Raw genomic sequence first — 15,931 nt, forward strand, 5'->3', positions numbered from 1 at the left:
TACCAATGGGGTGAGAACATTTTAATTGAATTAAGTGTTTAAGAAAAAAGGAATCTTATTTCCCAATTTATTTCTCACCCCATTGGCAGATCATTTTGCTTGTTTTAAGGAAAATTTCACTTAAATTGTATATTAATTTGTCTTAAAACTAGACTCATTTACTCATCAAGAAAAAGCATCTTAATTTAAGAATTTTTAGATATTTCTACTGAAAACAAGACAAAAATACTAAGTAAGAAAGTCATTTTTTGCAGTGTTGAACGTTTAACTAAAACTGTGTACTGTTATTTTTTCCACGTTTTCTTGCCCTAACATGGGGAGAAAATTTAGTTCCATTATCATGCACTTTTAACACTAGAACGGCCACCAGTAGTAATTTTAACTGCAACATTTAAACTTATGCATTGCAAAAATGATTTTCAAGAAAAAAATTCTTAGTATTTTTTTTTCTTTTTTCAGTAAAAATATCTAAAAATTCTTAAATCAAGATGCTTTTTCTTGATGAACAAAACGACCCAAGAAAATAAGTCTAGTTTTCAGACCAAAAATATTACATTTAGGGATTTTGTGCATAAAACAAGCAAAAAAATCTGCCAATGGGGTGAGCAAATTTTTCTTGAATTTTTCTTGAATTTAGTGTTCAAGAAAAATTTTCAAGATTTTTTTTTCAGGCAAATTGGGTAACATAATGTCGACCCTTTGCCTCTTTCACTTCTTATTTTTTTTCTCTTTCTGTTTTTGACTTCCAGATTTTTGAGGCGTTTTCACTTCCTTGTCAGTCAAGTTGATATTCTGCTGACGCTATAAGTGAAGTCAGGCTGTGTTGCCTGGATTATACAATTTGGGCGGACTGAACCATTTTATGATAATTGAGAGGGGGGCAAGGGGCCCACGGACGTTTGTGTTTCCTAAACAAATAAATTTTTTGATACCAGGAAACAGCAAATAAAATAATTTAAAGTTAATAATTTTTACTATTAAATTTTTTTAGCACCACAATTTTGGGGGCTTCTTTGGGCCCCCTCTTACTCGTGGGCCCCGAGAATCGTCATTGTTTACCCCCCCTTTACAGCACCCCTGGGCGCAAACCCTACTGAAAAATCCAGCTAAAACCAGCATAAGCTGGTTGCTGGTTTAAGGTGGCAGTTTAAGATGGTCTTCCCAGCCTGTCAAAGCTGGCCAAGCTGGTGGGTCAGCTGGTCTTCCAGTCTGACCAGTTAAGTGACCACAGCTAGACCAGCTTGCAAAACCAGCTAAAACCAAGATGGGAGACCAGCTAAAACCAGCTCACCAACTTATGCTGGTCTTTTTTTGGTGTACTTTTTCAAAGGATATCGCCCCATTGACAGCTAGTCAGCTAGTTTTATTGTATCTATTTGCAAACCCCACATCTTTGCTTCTTTGTAAGTACTGTGTCCAGAAAATCAGTACTGTACTGAGGTTCTATTAGGTTTTCTAGTACAGCCTCACTTCATCCTCAGCTACTTAACTCTGTATAGCTCCTTCAAAGTGATCGATAGCCTCTCTCCAGCTTCTCTCACAGGTCTGCTTTTTGCTCACACAGAGTTTTGAGAGACGACCTTGGAAGCATCTGGGTGGTTTGATGTAGCTTTCACTTCCTGATAATTGAACCAACGGAGCCTACTGGGACATCCAAACCCTCAGGTAACATTTCACACCTTTCTTCTAATGTATGTATTTGTTGTAACTTTTACTCTACCAGTTCTGGAAAGTTCGCAAGGTCTTTATTTTCACAGCAGTCTTGTAAAATAAAGATCCCTGAACTGTGGGGCTTCTGTTCTGAGTCATTTAATGATTCGCAGGTAATGGCCAACTGTAGGGGAATTGAGTCCTTGTTACAACAATTGTTTCCCATCTGTACAAAGTTAGAACTTATGCTACACGAATTGCTAATACTTGCAAGAGATTTTCATCAATATATTGATAGAAGGCTAAGAGACTTAATACTTATGATACTTATGACACGTATAAAGCCCGCAATACACTGCACGATTTTTGCCCTCCTATAAGATCATTACCTTATCACACTGTGCGACATGTATCGTTTAAACTTGGGTACGATAGGCATGTAGACTGTATGACGATGACACAGAAGCTTCGGCGGCAGTGTCACACGTTGCGCAACGTCACCAGCATGCGCTCGTGGTAAACAAATACCGGCGCGCAGGTCGTAGCAGCAAACACATTGTGTGGTGATCATGCCGAATTTCTCACACTGTCAGAAAATTATCGTAGGCTATCTTTGGACGCAAGACCGGGGAAACGGGCGTCTTTGAACCTCTCTCATTGTATGACATAGGACCACCGATGAAGAGCCACGATCACAGAAATCGCGACGATTGTTTCACGATGCCAATCTTTCGTCTGGGACAACCAATAATCGTGCAGTGTATCCCGGGCTTAAGAGAGCAAAAAGGCATCAATGTGATGTGAATTTCCGGTTTGTATTTATTTATTAGTCTGGCTATTGGCCATACTGATCTCTGGAACAAATACCTTGTTAGTTTTCTAAAGATGAGGGGAGACTAGGGATGTTAACAATCGATCTTCGATTAATTGTCGATAAGAATGAAATCGATAAAACATAACAATTGTCGAAAAAGCAAGCAGGTGTGTGCGGCACCTGCGCAAAGCACATACAGCAGGTAATAAAAAGGAAACAAGCGCGCAGAAGTTAAACTAGCCATGATCACAATAAGGCTCGATGCCAAACACACACCTGGGCTTTTTAACATCAGTCGAGGCTGGCTGCTAACGCAACAAAATGGCATCCGCAGTGGATCTGATAGGGTCCGATACAGAAAATGCAAATACGGATAGGATACTGAAAGCAAAAACCCTCTTCAGGGAAGCCTGCAAGATTAGCATAGCAACACTGCTATACACAGGGAAGGAGACCAGAAGCCGTTTTAATGAACAGATTAAAATGTAATCTAAAATTCTGGCAAGAAACTAAAATGTAAACTGTAAATAACTGTTGTTACACTCTGAACGCCCGCAACATATATTATTGATCATCATGATTGAATGACTGAGGCGCTACACACTAAACACTGTTGCAGGTTTTCTGGAAGGTTGAAGTCTTCATAATATAAGCATCTTTTCCTAAAGTATGCCGCAGGTCTAAAGCTGAGGTGACAACGGGAAAAGTCCCCTTTGTGTGCTTTTTGTATATAATTACAACAAACTATGCATCAACGACTCGGAAAGCGAGGTGAACAACTAGAAAAATAACACTTGATGATAATGAAACTTTTATTTTGTCATGGATGCTGGGACTTTTATGCAGAGTGCCCATATGAGGCGGAGTTATACTGTGTCTATTATTTCATTACAAGATTAATTTTTTATCAAAACACCAACTACATTGACTCATTTTAGATTCTCACTAGCATGTTATTTAGACAAAATAAAATCTTTTAATTCGCGTGAGGAAGCTGGCGTTTTTACGCACACTTTTATGTCATTGGCTATATATGCCATTGCTGTAAAGGCTTATTGCACTATTACAGTTAACGAGTATTCGATTGATTGATCGTTTATTTAAACGATCACTGAATATGGGAAATTGCATAAATTGACATCCCTGGGCACAACTGCGCAGAGAGGTTTAACAACCTCACACCATAGGTTCAACTTGGAATGTTCCCTTTCATTCTGGACGGCATGGGCAGTGACTGTAACATTAAGTGTATTTTACAGTATTAAATACGTATTTATAACGATTTCATCAGGCTCCAGAAACATTTAAAATAGAACACAAAGCATGGCCTTTCAGCTACCGTAGTTGCAACTCTTGCGTCATCAGAACAGGGTGTTCAACGCATCACCTTTTCTGTTGTGCAACGTTTTGTTGGGGCTGAACGCAGCCCAGAATAGAGCAAAGTGTTTGGAGGAATTGAAATATCTGCTTGTTTGACGTCATGCACCGTTCTCGTGTCCAACCGATCTCAAATGCCATAGGAAAATCACGCTTACATACACTTGTATCATAATGCAAAACTACCATCCGATCCTAATCTTTATCTCCATAACAAAATCCGAGATGATAGACATGGACTCATGGACATGGATTTTTTACGAATTGTTAATGTATTGCTGTCGCTGATTCTGTGAGCTTGGAGACTTCTGTGAATGCTGTGAGTTTATAACATTTTCGCTTAAATGGGTCATATGAATAAACAGTGCGCATAAAAGGCTGTTTAAATAGTATCCTCTATTGAAATGAGTGGAGGCTTGGACCCTGAAACAGTATTCCTTACGTCATGACTTAATAAGAGGATTGTTTCAATAATGTCTCTTTTGTTTTTGATTAGAAAATTACAATGTCAATTGCACTAAATAATTGTAATGCCATGTTGACAGCAAATCATAGGGATTCAATCAGATTTGCTCAATGGTGTTTGTATGGCTGTCACATTGTGTGCAGCAGGCGTCTTCTAAACAGGGTGAGTAGTTCACATCATTATTTAATTTTCCTTCGTAAAAGCCTATGTTGCAAAAGATCGCATTGATAAACGGTTTTCCGGTGCATTTTTTCTGCTGAGTTCAGCATGTGAAAACCCTACTCGCTCAGCCTGTCAGTTTGAATGCTGAAGCGGTGTAAAATCGTTCCTCTATGGTAGCACATTGAACACTTCCTTGAATTCCATTTAATGACTAATACAACTTGTTTCATTCATTTATTTCAATTATTCAAAGAGGTGGCATGCCGGCATTGGTCAAGCACAAAGGTCTCTGGGATCAGACCCCATCCTGAATATAGTTGTGCAATGATTTCAGAGTGATAAAGAGCAATTTGATAGAGATGCAGCGATTCCAATTACAATTTTCTTCACCGATTTTTCTATAGGTATGCCATGCCGATACAGATTTTTGGCGCACATGTGATAAGTATGGGCACAAGAACTTGAGCACTCAAACTTGGCATCGATCATGTGGGTTTATTTATTTATTTCTGGTGGTTATGGCGCCATTTGGAGGTCTGACTGGTTAGCATTACAAGCTCTTGTGGTTCATAGTAAAGACTAGGGGTGTGTTTGATGTTGTGTTGCACTGCGCAGACCGAACGGCGTATGACATCAGTACCATGATTCAAAAGCAAGCGGAGAAATCCAGGCCAGGTCCGCCAAAGCTTCACACCTCACATATCAGTCTTGATACAACATGAAAAGTTTATACAATACGCCTCGATTTGCACAACATGCAAGACGTAAACTAAACTAATGATGCTTCACCTGCACATGTGCAGGTGACATTATTGCTTGCGCTCGAAATCGGAATGTCGTAAGACTGACTGGGCGGTCTGGCCGATCAATCGGTGCACCTGTACAATTTGATAAAACATAGTTTATGTAGCTGCTGTGACCTTAAGAAAAAAACGTTTTGGGGACCATGCACCTGTACCCCCTTAATTTGGGCTAAAAGCCCCCAATATTAACAAAGTCTGGCTATGCAGTATTTATTCAGTACAGGGCAAGAGGTGCATATGGTGTACCGCTGGGAAGACTCTTTGTATCTACTTCTTAATCTACATCTCAGTAAGATTAAAGGTTACTCTTTCTGAGATTTATTTTTTCTAATCTATTCATTGTGTTACATAGTTACAGTACACTCTTAAATAAATGTGTTACGAAAGGTCCTTCACAGCTATGCCATTAAAGAACCACCTTTTATAATAAATATAAGTAACACATACATGTTTATAAGAAGCCATACTTACCATGTACTCTCAAAACAATTGTCAGTGCTGTACCCTGAAATATGTGACATATTCTTCATATAGTGAATCCCCTATAAACCATACCTGTCAATATTGGAATTTGAAAATAAGGGAATTTTTCCAAACCCTAACAAGGGATTAGATGCGTAAACCATGTATCACTTTTTTGTATGGCTCTTGCACCTGCAAGAGACTTGTTGTGCACATAGGATATGCCGCACATCTTGTATTCAATGTGCAAGTTTGTGTATGCGGGGAGGGGATGGATGTGCGCGTGGCAGTTGTAGCGTTGCACACAGCTTGACATTCTCCAACCTCCCTCTGTAGCTTTTCTTCTTTTACTGCTATTCCTCTTTTTGTTTTGTTGGTGAGTGTCATTTGAGTGATATGTTATAGATATATATGCCTGCTTTACCCGGGGTGAATGTAGCAAACATCAAATACATCCAGTGGGATTTTTTATAGAAAGATTAAAAATACAGAAAAAATATGGGATAGAATGGTAAAATATGGGAAGTCCTGGGAAAACGGTGAAAAAAGACTAAGCACTCGTATTACTATGAATACGGACAATGCATCACTCAATATGGCTACTTTGGCACCGGAAGTCCCGCCTTTTTAGTTTAAAGAACCAATAATCAATCGATTAGGCTGACGATTCTCTGGTAGGGGCTCCACTAACCTGTACACATAAGGTGTACCTAAAAAATTTTCAGCCTCGAAAAAATATGTTTTTAGTGCAGTTTGATCTTAAGAAACTAAAGTTATGGTACAGTTGATGTCAGGTTTTACTGTTGGTCAGACATATGTTGTTTAGTTTTGATTTAACGTCTTTAGAGACATTTGTCTTTCCCCATTTAAGGAGATAGGACTTTAGTTTTGCATGACTGAAATAACTCCCTGGAGGCTTTGCAAACATGGCAGCCTAATGGAGTGACTTCCCTAAAGGGACTTTGTTGTAACTAAAGTTCATGCATGTTCTTTTCTGTCCAGTTTTATTGATTACTGCATGGTTGATGTGATTAAAAACACACGCCTCTAGTATTAGGAAGAGTCGGTTAATTTTACACCTGACCAGTTACATTGTTTTGTAGACCCCTGTATGGGTCAGTTTAACGCTAATGGTTTGTGCATGATTCTGTCAGTATGTGAAGAACAGAGACCATTTTCCTTGTTTTATTCAGAGGAGTATTTCTGCTCTGGTTTGCTTTCATATCACTGCTTAAATAAACTTTGATGAGCTTTATGAAAGGCTTTTTAAATGGCCCTGATGAAGCATTTTAACGTTGGTGACAAAGATGGAGCGCCATGCAGAAATGCTTCATTTGTGGGGCAATTTGCAGCCATTGAGCAACAGTCAAGCAACTTTTCTGTCAAGCAAATTACAGAGCAGTCAGTATTACAGAGTATATTGTACTCGGTATACGTGACTTCATTTCAATGTGAAGCTGGATTGAGTGTAAAGCCTGATTTCATTATTTTTTATGGTTAAATGACTAAATGCTACAGCATGCTTGGTTAGTTGTTTAAAGGTGCCATTTGTAATAATTGAGGTAAAAGATTTTTAAAAATTAGTTACACGCATCAAAAGAATGAGAAGAAATAAGGGCAAAGATGTCATTAAAAAAATGACAAGGTATAGGGCTGCAGAAATATCAATCTGAATTAGCATGCTAAATTACTAGCTACAGCCCGACTGGTGTTGTAATACCAGTTTCGACCATGGGAGGCGGTATGCGGGCCACGCACATAACCGCCAGCCAAACTGCAATACACGAATAAGTGGGAGTACAGCCCTACCGTTGCGTCCGAAAACTAAGACAGCTGACTTGTTGATTTAAGATTTATGAATGCAGCTCAGAGAAATGCAATTCGGACAGCCATGGATTCGGACATGCCTTGATGCCTTCCTGCCTTGCAATAGGGGTTTCCGACGTATTTCAGTTCAGGGAAGAGAGCGGAAGAATGGCTAAAGCAAGAGACATTTACCACTATCACAAACATTTGCTGCAGGGAACAACGCGCTCGGAATCACAAATAAAATCTGATAAATAAAGTAACCGAACCAGAGTAAATAACGTTACTGGCACTGCTTTTCATCGCTGGAGACAACTAATGAACATGAAAGAAATGAGGTTCGACTCCGAAATGACAACTTTTCTTTTCGATTGGTAAGTAAGATGCTGTTAGTATTTCGCTAGAAGTTCACTTATAATAGGCATTGCCATAACCTATGCTCAGCTTGTACATGAACGACGGCTTTGTGCAGTAACTGTGGCTCCATCTGAAAGCAGCTGATGGCGATTCACTTTTAATCAATAAACCGGCTTCACTGACGAGAAGCGCAATGACTATCGCATGCAAATTATTGCGCATCCTTAGCTGTTAACGTTTAATAGTTAGCTCTACCCACGGATCCGATCCGGTTTTCACCCGTTATCTACCAAGCTGATGCTAAAATGTAACATAAGCTAAGAAGCTTGAAATGTCTTCGATTATAATGAACACCAAATGGACGCACGAAACGTAGCGGAAAACATTGCAATTTTAATGAGACCGAATGTTTTTTTTGTGACTAATGATAACTTAGTTGCTAATGTAAATCAAACTTGATATATGCTGCTGAATTTGCAGCTGCTAAATTAAAATAGACCAACTCACTTTTCTGGAGGTTTACTGCCCCCGTCTGTTTGGCGTGTGGAGTATGAATTGATTTTTTTTTGGGCGGACATGTTAAATGGTCCCTTTAATCAGTCTTCCATCATAATACGTTTTAAAGGAACAGTTCACGTAAAAATTAAAATGTGACAATTGAAAGTTCTCAAGAAACTTTTAGCTCTATGTATGTTTTACATACAGTACACTCTTAAAAAAAAGGTGCTTCACAATGCCATTGAAAAAATATTTTCTGGCTAAATGGTTCCTGATTATAAAAATATATTTAAAAAAAATGGTTCGTCTAAGATCCTTTGACTTAAAGGGACCCTCCACTTTTATTGTGAAAATATGCTAATTTTCCAGCCCCGTACAGTTAAACACTTGATTTTTATCATTTTGGAATCCATTCAGCTGATCTACGGGTCTCGTGCTACCACTTTTAGCATAGTTTAGCATAATCCATTGAATCTGATTAGACCATTAGCATCGCGCTAAAAAAACCCCAAAGAGTTTCAATATTTTTCCTATTTAAAACTTGACTCTTCTGTAGTTACATCGTGTACTAAGACCGACAGAAAATTAAAGGTTGCGATTTTCTAGGCAGATTTGGCTAGGAACTATACATGTTACAGCAGCAAAGTCCTTGATTATTACGCCAGAATGAGAGTATAGTTCCTAGCCATATTGGCCTAGAAAATCGCAACATCAAATTTTTTGTCGGTCGATGTAACTACAGAAGAGTAACGTTTTAAATATCGTAACTCTTTGGATACTTTTAAGCGTGATGCTAATGGTCTAATTAGATTTAATGGATTATGCTAAGCTATGCTAAAAGTGCTACAGCCAGACCCAGAGATCAGCTGAATGTAAACAAAAAATCTAAGGTTTAACTCTATGGGAGCTGCAAATGAGCCTATTTTCAATAAAAGTGGAGTGTCCATTTAATGGTTCATTGAAGAACCAAAAATGGTTCTTTTATGGCACCACTGTGAAGAACCTTTTAAGCACCTTTATTTTTAATAGTGTATATAATATACACTATTAAATATATATATATATATATATATATATATATATATATATATATATATATATATATATATATATATATATATATATATATATATATATATATATATATATATATATATATATATATATATATATATATGGTTTATATAAACCTTGGCTTTTATTAAGCCCCAAAATAACAACAAACCTTTTCCCAGATCTTTGAAATCTCATTGATGTGATCAAACTTTTCAGTAAATGACCTGAATTTCAGTCTGTTCCCACACAGAGCTATGATATAGATACAGATAACTTTGAATACATCACGAAGATGATTTTTATGGCCCTTTTGTTGGTTTCTGGCTTGACATCTATGGTCACCACGAACTGTTTGATGGATGAAAAATGAGCTGTGTAAAGACTCAAAATCCTCAGAAATTCTCTTTCTGTGATCCGGGGGAAAAATAACACCACAGGGCTTCGGATCGACATGAGGGAGAATAAACAATGACAGAGTTTTAATTTTTGTGAACTATTCCTTTAAGGCATCTAACACACTCTTCGGTGAGCTTCAACACCTTTGATGTTGTTAGTGCAACCAGAGAATTGTGAGGCCATGCAGGATCTAAAGTGCTTTATATCTGCTGGCGGTGCCACTGATGGCTGAGTCTGGCTCAGATGCACTCTGGGAAATATAGTTTCAGGTATAGGGCTGATTAAAGACTCATGCTCAATCCATTCACAAAAGTTAAAGATTACAGTGGGTTGCAAGGGATCACTGTCAGAAAAAATGGCCAAAATATGTACCCCAGCTGTCACTGGGGCAGTACCCTTTCAAAAAGTACTCCTTTGCACTCCTATTGGAACCTCAGAAGTACATCTTGGTACCAAGGAGAGCTTATTAGTACCTCAAAGATTTTTATTAGACCACTGATGAACATTTTTGACCATTTTTTCTAACAGTGTTTCTGTGTCACTATAAACAACACCAGGATGGGAGAATAAATGTAGAGAGGGTGGTGAGAAAATCAAGAAAGGGATGTGACCACCCATTTCAACTTTAAGCTTTTGGAAGATGAGATTCAACTTGCTGAAACCAGATCTCATACCGTAGTGCTAGTTTCATCTGGCCTACTTGTTAACTTTTAATCAGTGTATTAAATTAAAAGTATGCTTTTCCTCAGGCACTTACATTGAAAAATCAATTAAAGGATTTGATTTCAGGTGCTTTTTATAGCCGGTTTCTCTCACAGGTGTGTATGGTTACATGTACAGCCACTAATTACAGCACAATGTTGAATATTCAGGTGAAAGGACAACTTAAATTGATGTGTGTGTGTGCGTGAGAGAAACAATGAGGGCGAGCGAATTTAGTATTCAGACATTTCTAAATGCTAAACAGATTACCCTACTTATCAGTTTTAATAAAGTTGCGGTCCCTTGACGGTGATACTCGCTGGAATTTAAATTGACATCTTGTTGGTGAATATTAAGACTGAAAAATGCACCGCTGTCGGTTATGAGAAGCTAAACAATAGCAGTGCACTGTGCATCTGTCGAAACGTTGAGCTCTACTCATGACAAGACAATAATAAACCCTGAGGAGAGGAGGGTGTTATATGATTCATTCACAAACATGGTTTTCTTTGGGATTCAGCAAGTAAAATCCACATATATGCCCAGATGTGATGATTTGTAAAATTATTACTTTTATTTTGCTTGTGTTGTATATGAAAAATCTCTTAAAGGGATAGTTCCATCTAAAGTAAAAACCTCAATTAGTATTTACCCAAACTCATGTATTTTCAAACCCGCACTGTAAAAATTATTTGCTGACTTAATTTGTTTTGTTGAATCAACTCGGATTTAGTCATTTCTATTATCTATGTTGACAAGAGATTTACTTATGACTTACAAGTGAACTTATGAAGTTAACTTTTTTCAGCTATATTTTAAAAGTTATAACAACTCATCTGTAGTCAAGATAAATAATTATAAGTTGATATGACTTGTAAATCTTGTTAAACACAAATGAATGAATTTAGCCAAATGTCCAAGTTAATTTTATCCACACAACACTGTCAGAAAAACTGTCAAAAGGTGGTACCTAGGTGTAGTTATAACAAATTGGTTTTGCAAGTCAATTTAACCTACTATTTTAAGTTTTGACTTCTGATAAGTTGACATAAATTAAAATTGTTTAACTTAATTTGTTAAGTAAAAGTTAAAGGTACATATTGGTACCAAATGTATACATATCTTCATTGTAAACACATGCAGCATTTTTGTCAAATCAACATACTTTTTTGTTACTTTAACTTAACAAATTAAGTCAAAGAACTTTAACTTGTTTTTCTAAGTTATGTCAACTTATCAAAGGTCAAAACTTAAATTTTAACTTAAAATAGGTTTAATTGACTTGCAAAACCAGGTAACTTCATGCTGCATTCGTTTTTACATATCTGTACCCAAATGGTACATTTGGGATCTTTTTAAAGGGTACTGCCTTAGTGACAGATACACTGTAAATTCTTTTTAGGTATTTCAAGTCAATTCAACCTACTATTTTAAGTTTTGATTTGTTATGAGTTGACACAAATTAGAACAACTTCATTTAAGTTATAGTTACATAAAAATCAGACTGATCTCATGGCAAGTTGTGTTACAGTCATGGAAAATTTGATTAATTTATTTGTGTCCATGGCACGAAATTTTGCTTTTTCGTGCCTTGAGCACAAGTGTCTTTTTCATGTCACAAATTATAAACTATAAAACTATAAATAGTTTTTTTGTGTCCGTTGCAAGACTTTCTTTTTTGTGTCATTTTATGTATTGTTTTCTCATTGTTTTTTTCCTATTTTCTTACCACTTTGCTTGAGGTTGGGGTAAGAATCACTCAGTGTTGGGAAAGTTCACTTTCTACATGAACTAGTTCAGTTCACAGTTCACAAATTTTAAAATGAACTAGTTCAGTTCATAGTTCATATTTCCAAATTTTGAACTAGTTCACAGTTCCAAAAATGAACTAATTTATAGTTCTTTTCCCCATATTATTTTTTTTAAAATATTGCCATTATAGCCCATATAGAACCACAGACAGTAATTATTTTATCAGTTTTAACACTGAAGCTAAATGCATCAGATTTCTTCTTCATATCCAACTTTAAACCCTTATCCAACCAGGGTTTACGAGCATTGACTGTCTTTTATTTTTTGTATTTGCTTGCACATACCTTGAAAGGCTAGCCTGGTGCTTCAAGGGGTTTTCCGGGCGAGAAGCGCTGCGAGGCGTTGCGTGTATGACAACTTGCAGGTATTGCACACCGCACGTGCACGTTAAACAGCGTGAGCTTAGTCAAAGTCTATTTCAAGATCCAGAATATGCGTAAGCAGCCTTTGTTAATCGTTAACGATTTAGGACAAATATGATGTTATTTAATGTTAAACTATGCGAGTGGCGCGGCAGGGATTTGGATAGCAGCGTCCAGTCAGTGTTGTTCTGATGACGTATGCAGCCTGGTGGCAGTGTTGCCAGATTGGGTGTTTTTTCCGCTACACATTAAGGCCTGTTTACAGTGTGTTTTAGACGGGTTTTCGCCTGCAAGACTATAGAAATCTGGCACCCGACTGAATGACGTTAAAGTGAGAGAACGTGCCGTTCACAAGCCCCAGAATGAATGAGTTCATCTTGCGTTCATCAGGCAGTAATACAGTACGTTCAGTTCACGTTCGCCCAAAATATGAACTAGTTCATGAACTTTCGTTCAATGAACTCGTTCAGGCACAACACTGGAATCACTCTCTGTTACATTTTTAGACATCCTAACCCAAACCTCAACTCTAACCCAGGTAAGAATAATTTCAATAAGCGGAAGAAAAAAGAAAAAACAATCCATTTAATGACACGAATAAGAAAAGTCACAGACACGAAAAACTATTTTTATAAATTCGTACAGAATGACACAGACTATAATTTGCTCTGGAGTATAAGTCGCATCAGTCAAAAATGCGTTTTGAAGAGGTTAAAACAAATATAAGTCGCAGTGGACTATGCATCGCGTTTATTTAGAAAAAAGCAGAAGAACAGACATTCTGGAAAGGCATGTTGGGCTATGATTCAACTAAACGATAGCACAGAACAGCAGGTTGAATAGGTGTCCATACATGTTAAAGTAACATAAACAGTTATTTCCACGATTCACAATAGCATACAGAACATACCTGAGAGGCTAAATAGGCTAGATTTACACGACAAGCCAAAACAAGTTCAAAAAGGACCCGAAGTCATTCCGCATCACTGAATCCATTGAATTACATAAATACTGGAGCAGCATATAGCGAACTCTCGTGGCTGTAGACGGTAATGGTTTCTCTTGGTTCATATGAAATAATTTTGACGTATAAGTTGCACCTGACTATAAGTTCCAGCACCCGCCAAACTATGAAAAAAGTGTGACTTATATTCTGGAAAATACATTTATCACATTTTTTGTGACTATAACACAAATTTCAGTGAGATCATGTTGAAAAAAATATATGTTGATTTGACAAAAAATCTGCGTTTTTTTACAGTGTAGGGATATTTTTTATCCCTACACTGTGAAGGAAAGTGGATGGCAACCAGGGATTTGTGGTCACTATTTACTTTCAATGTATGAGAACAAGAAGATTGTACATTCGTCTTGATAATCTTTGTGATCCACAGAAGAAAAAACGTCAGTTTAGGTCTAACACCAGAAGTCATCAGTTTTGAAATGGCGTTAATAAATAACATCATTTTCATGTATAGGTGAACTATCCCTTTAAAACATTATATACTTAGTTATCCTACTCTTCTCACCACCTCCCATAGGTATTCCGATCCCTGGTGATCCCAGGCACACAGACGGGATCGTTCAGAGCTCATATCCCGGCCCTAAACTTTCCGCCTGGGATCCTAACTCACCCTATCGTTCCGGCCTCTTGCTTGCAGATGAGCAGTGGCTGGGGGCGCGGCGGTGAAGTGGCTCCTTTCCACGGGTGCTGGGGAACCCTGTAGGTGAAACACCTACTGAGGGTAAGTTACAGAGGTATTTGGGTAACATAACACAATAGCAGAAAAGGAACCACCAACCCCCAGAGCCCCAACCCCACTGCCCTCCTTACTGTATAATACCCCCAATATCTCAATTTTACCACTTAGCATAATAACACTACTGCTCTCGGTCTTTATGTACAGTGTGCCCTTTAAAAGCTATCTGTGCACTTACCTGAAACACTTAAAAAGTATGAATTGCAATGCACTTGAAAAAAGAAAATAAACTAAAGGGCCATCTGCAAACAAATGTTGCTAGAGACAATTGTGCAATTATTCTTTAACCAACTGGGATCAGAATGGAGCACACGCAGGTATCATGGGTGTAGTTAATCACGCTTTAGACATTTACAGTACATTAAAGCATTTAGCAGATGCTTTTATCCAGAGCAACTTACAAAAGTAAAGAAAACAACAAAGCGATTCGTCTAGGGAGGTGATAATATTAGAAATGCTTTTATAAAGTTAATTTTAGCTTGCAATACGTCTTGGAGACATTTTTGAAGACAAGTGTCCAAACACACATTACTTGAAAAGAGTATTTGTGCAATTGATGCACATGATGCATAAGAGATGCCAAGTAGTTTGGTGTCCCTGTCCAGCCACCCCATTATTTATCAATGGAGCAAAAAAGGTTGAACAAGGTATGTTTAAAGTAAGCAGTCAAGTAATTGAATCTCCAAGGTTTTCACTTGACAGAATTACATAAACATACTTCTCATTAAACATCAAATCATGCATGAGCTATTGCATGTTTAGAATAGTGCCGAGTAATTGTGTTGTGTCTGTCTCCTTTCAATCACACTCATACTAGGGAACGTGACATTTAATAAACAACATAACCGCACAGTTCAGGCGAGGTTACACGGCGTGCATCACTTAGATGTTACATTTCAATTCAGTAATCCGTCGCTCGGTGTTATCTGCAGTGATTAGTAACAATAAAAAGCTTTGACCGACTGATTGCTCACCCCCATTCCACAGCCTCTCTCCGCGCCTGGAAGATTCGGATCTCTGCAGGGCCTCTCCCTCTCCCACTGAGCCAAGTAAATACACTGTTCTGCAAGAACAGCTTGGGAAATGCCAATCTGGCCCGCACCAAAGGTTACCCTGTCGGGTTCTCTTAATTGGATCAGCTATCAAGAGCCGTGATGCCCTTTGATTACCATTCACAGCTGGACCTCACTGTTTGCTTTTTAATTCAAAGAGATCTCAATAGACGCTAGTGAGCATTGATGCATGTTTGGTTAACGCGCAAAACAAAATTCAAGAATTTTCTCTAGTTAGGAATTACTTTACTTGTTTTCTGAGTTTACTTTCATCAAAAGCATCAAACATGCTTTTAAAAGTATTGAAAAGCTTGAATTCGAAGATGTTTGTTTTTGACACTACTCGAGGTAGGAGAGAATGTGAAGATGAGATGATGCATTGATGTTTGCAATGAC

General features: G+C 37.7%; 1 protein-coding gene across 2 annotated transcripts in view; it reads right to left on the minus strand.

Moving 5' to 3' along the window:
• Window positions 1-15,931, minus strand: part of vwc2l (von Willebrand factor C domain containing 2 like) — a 54,698-nt gene that overhangs the window by 22,769 nt on the left and 15,998 nt on the right. Inside the window, exon 3 of one of the 2 annotated variants that reach the window (XM_065252097.1) lies at window positions 14,358-14,459. The exons of the other annotated variant lie outside the window; for it this stretch is intronic. Within the exon in view, the coding sequence (XP_065108169.1) occupies window positions 14,358-14,459 (102 nt within the window). The remainder of the gene's footprint in view (window positions 1-14,357; window positions 14,460-15,931) is intronic. 2 annotated transcript variants of the gene reach the window in all.

This window comes from Paramisgurnus dabryanus, chromosome 15, assembly GCF_030506205.2.
Source record: "Paramisgurnus dabryanus chromosome 15, PD_genome_1.1, whole genome shotgun sequence".
Taxonomy (NCBI): domain Eukaryota; kingdom Metazoa; phylum Chordata; class Actinopteri; order Cypriniformes; family Cobitidae; genus Paramisgurnus; species Paramisgurnus dabryanus.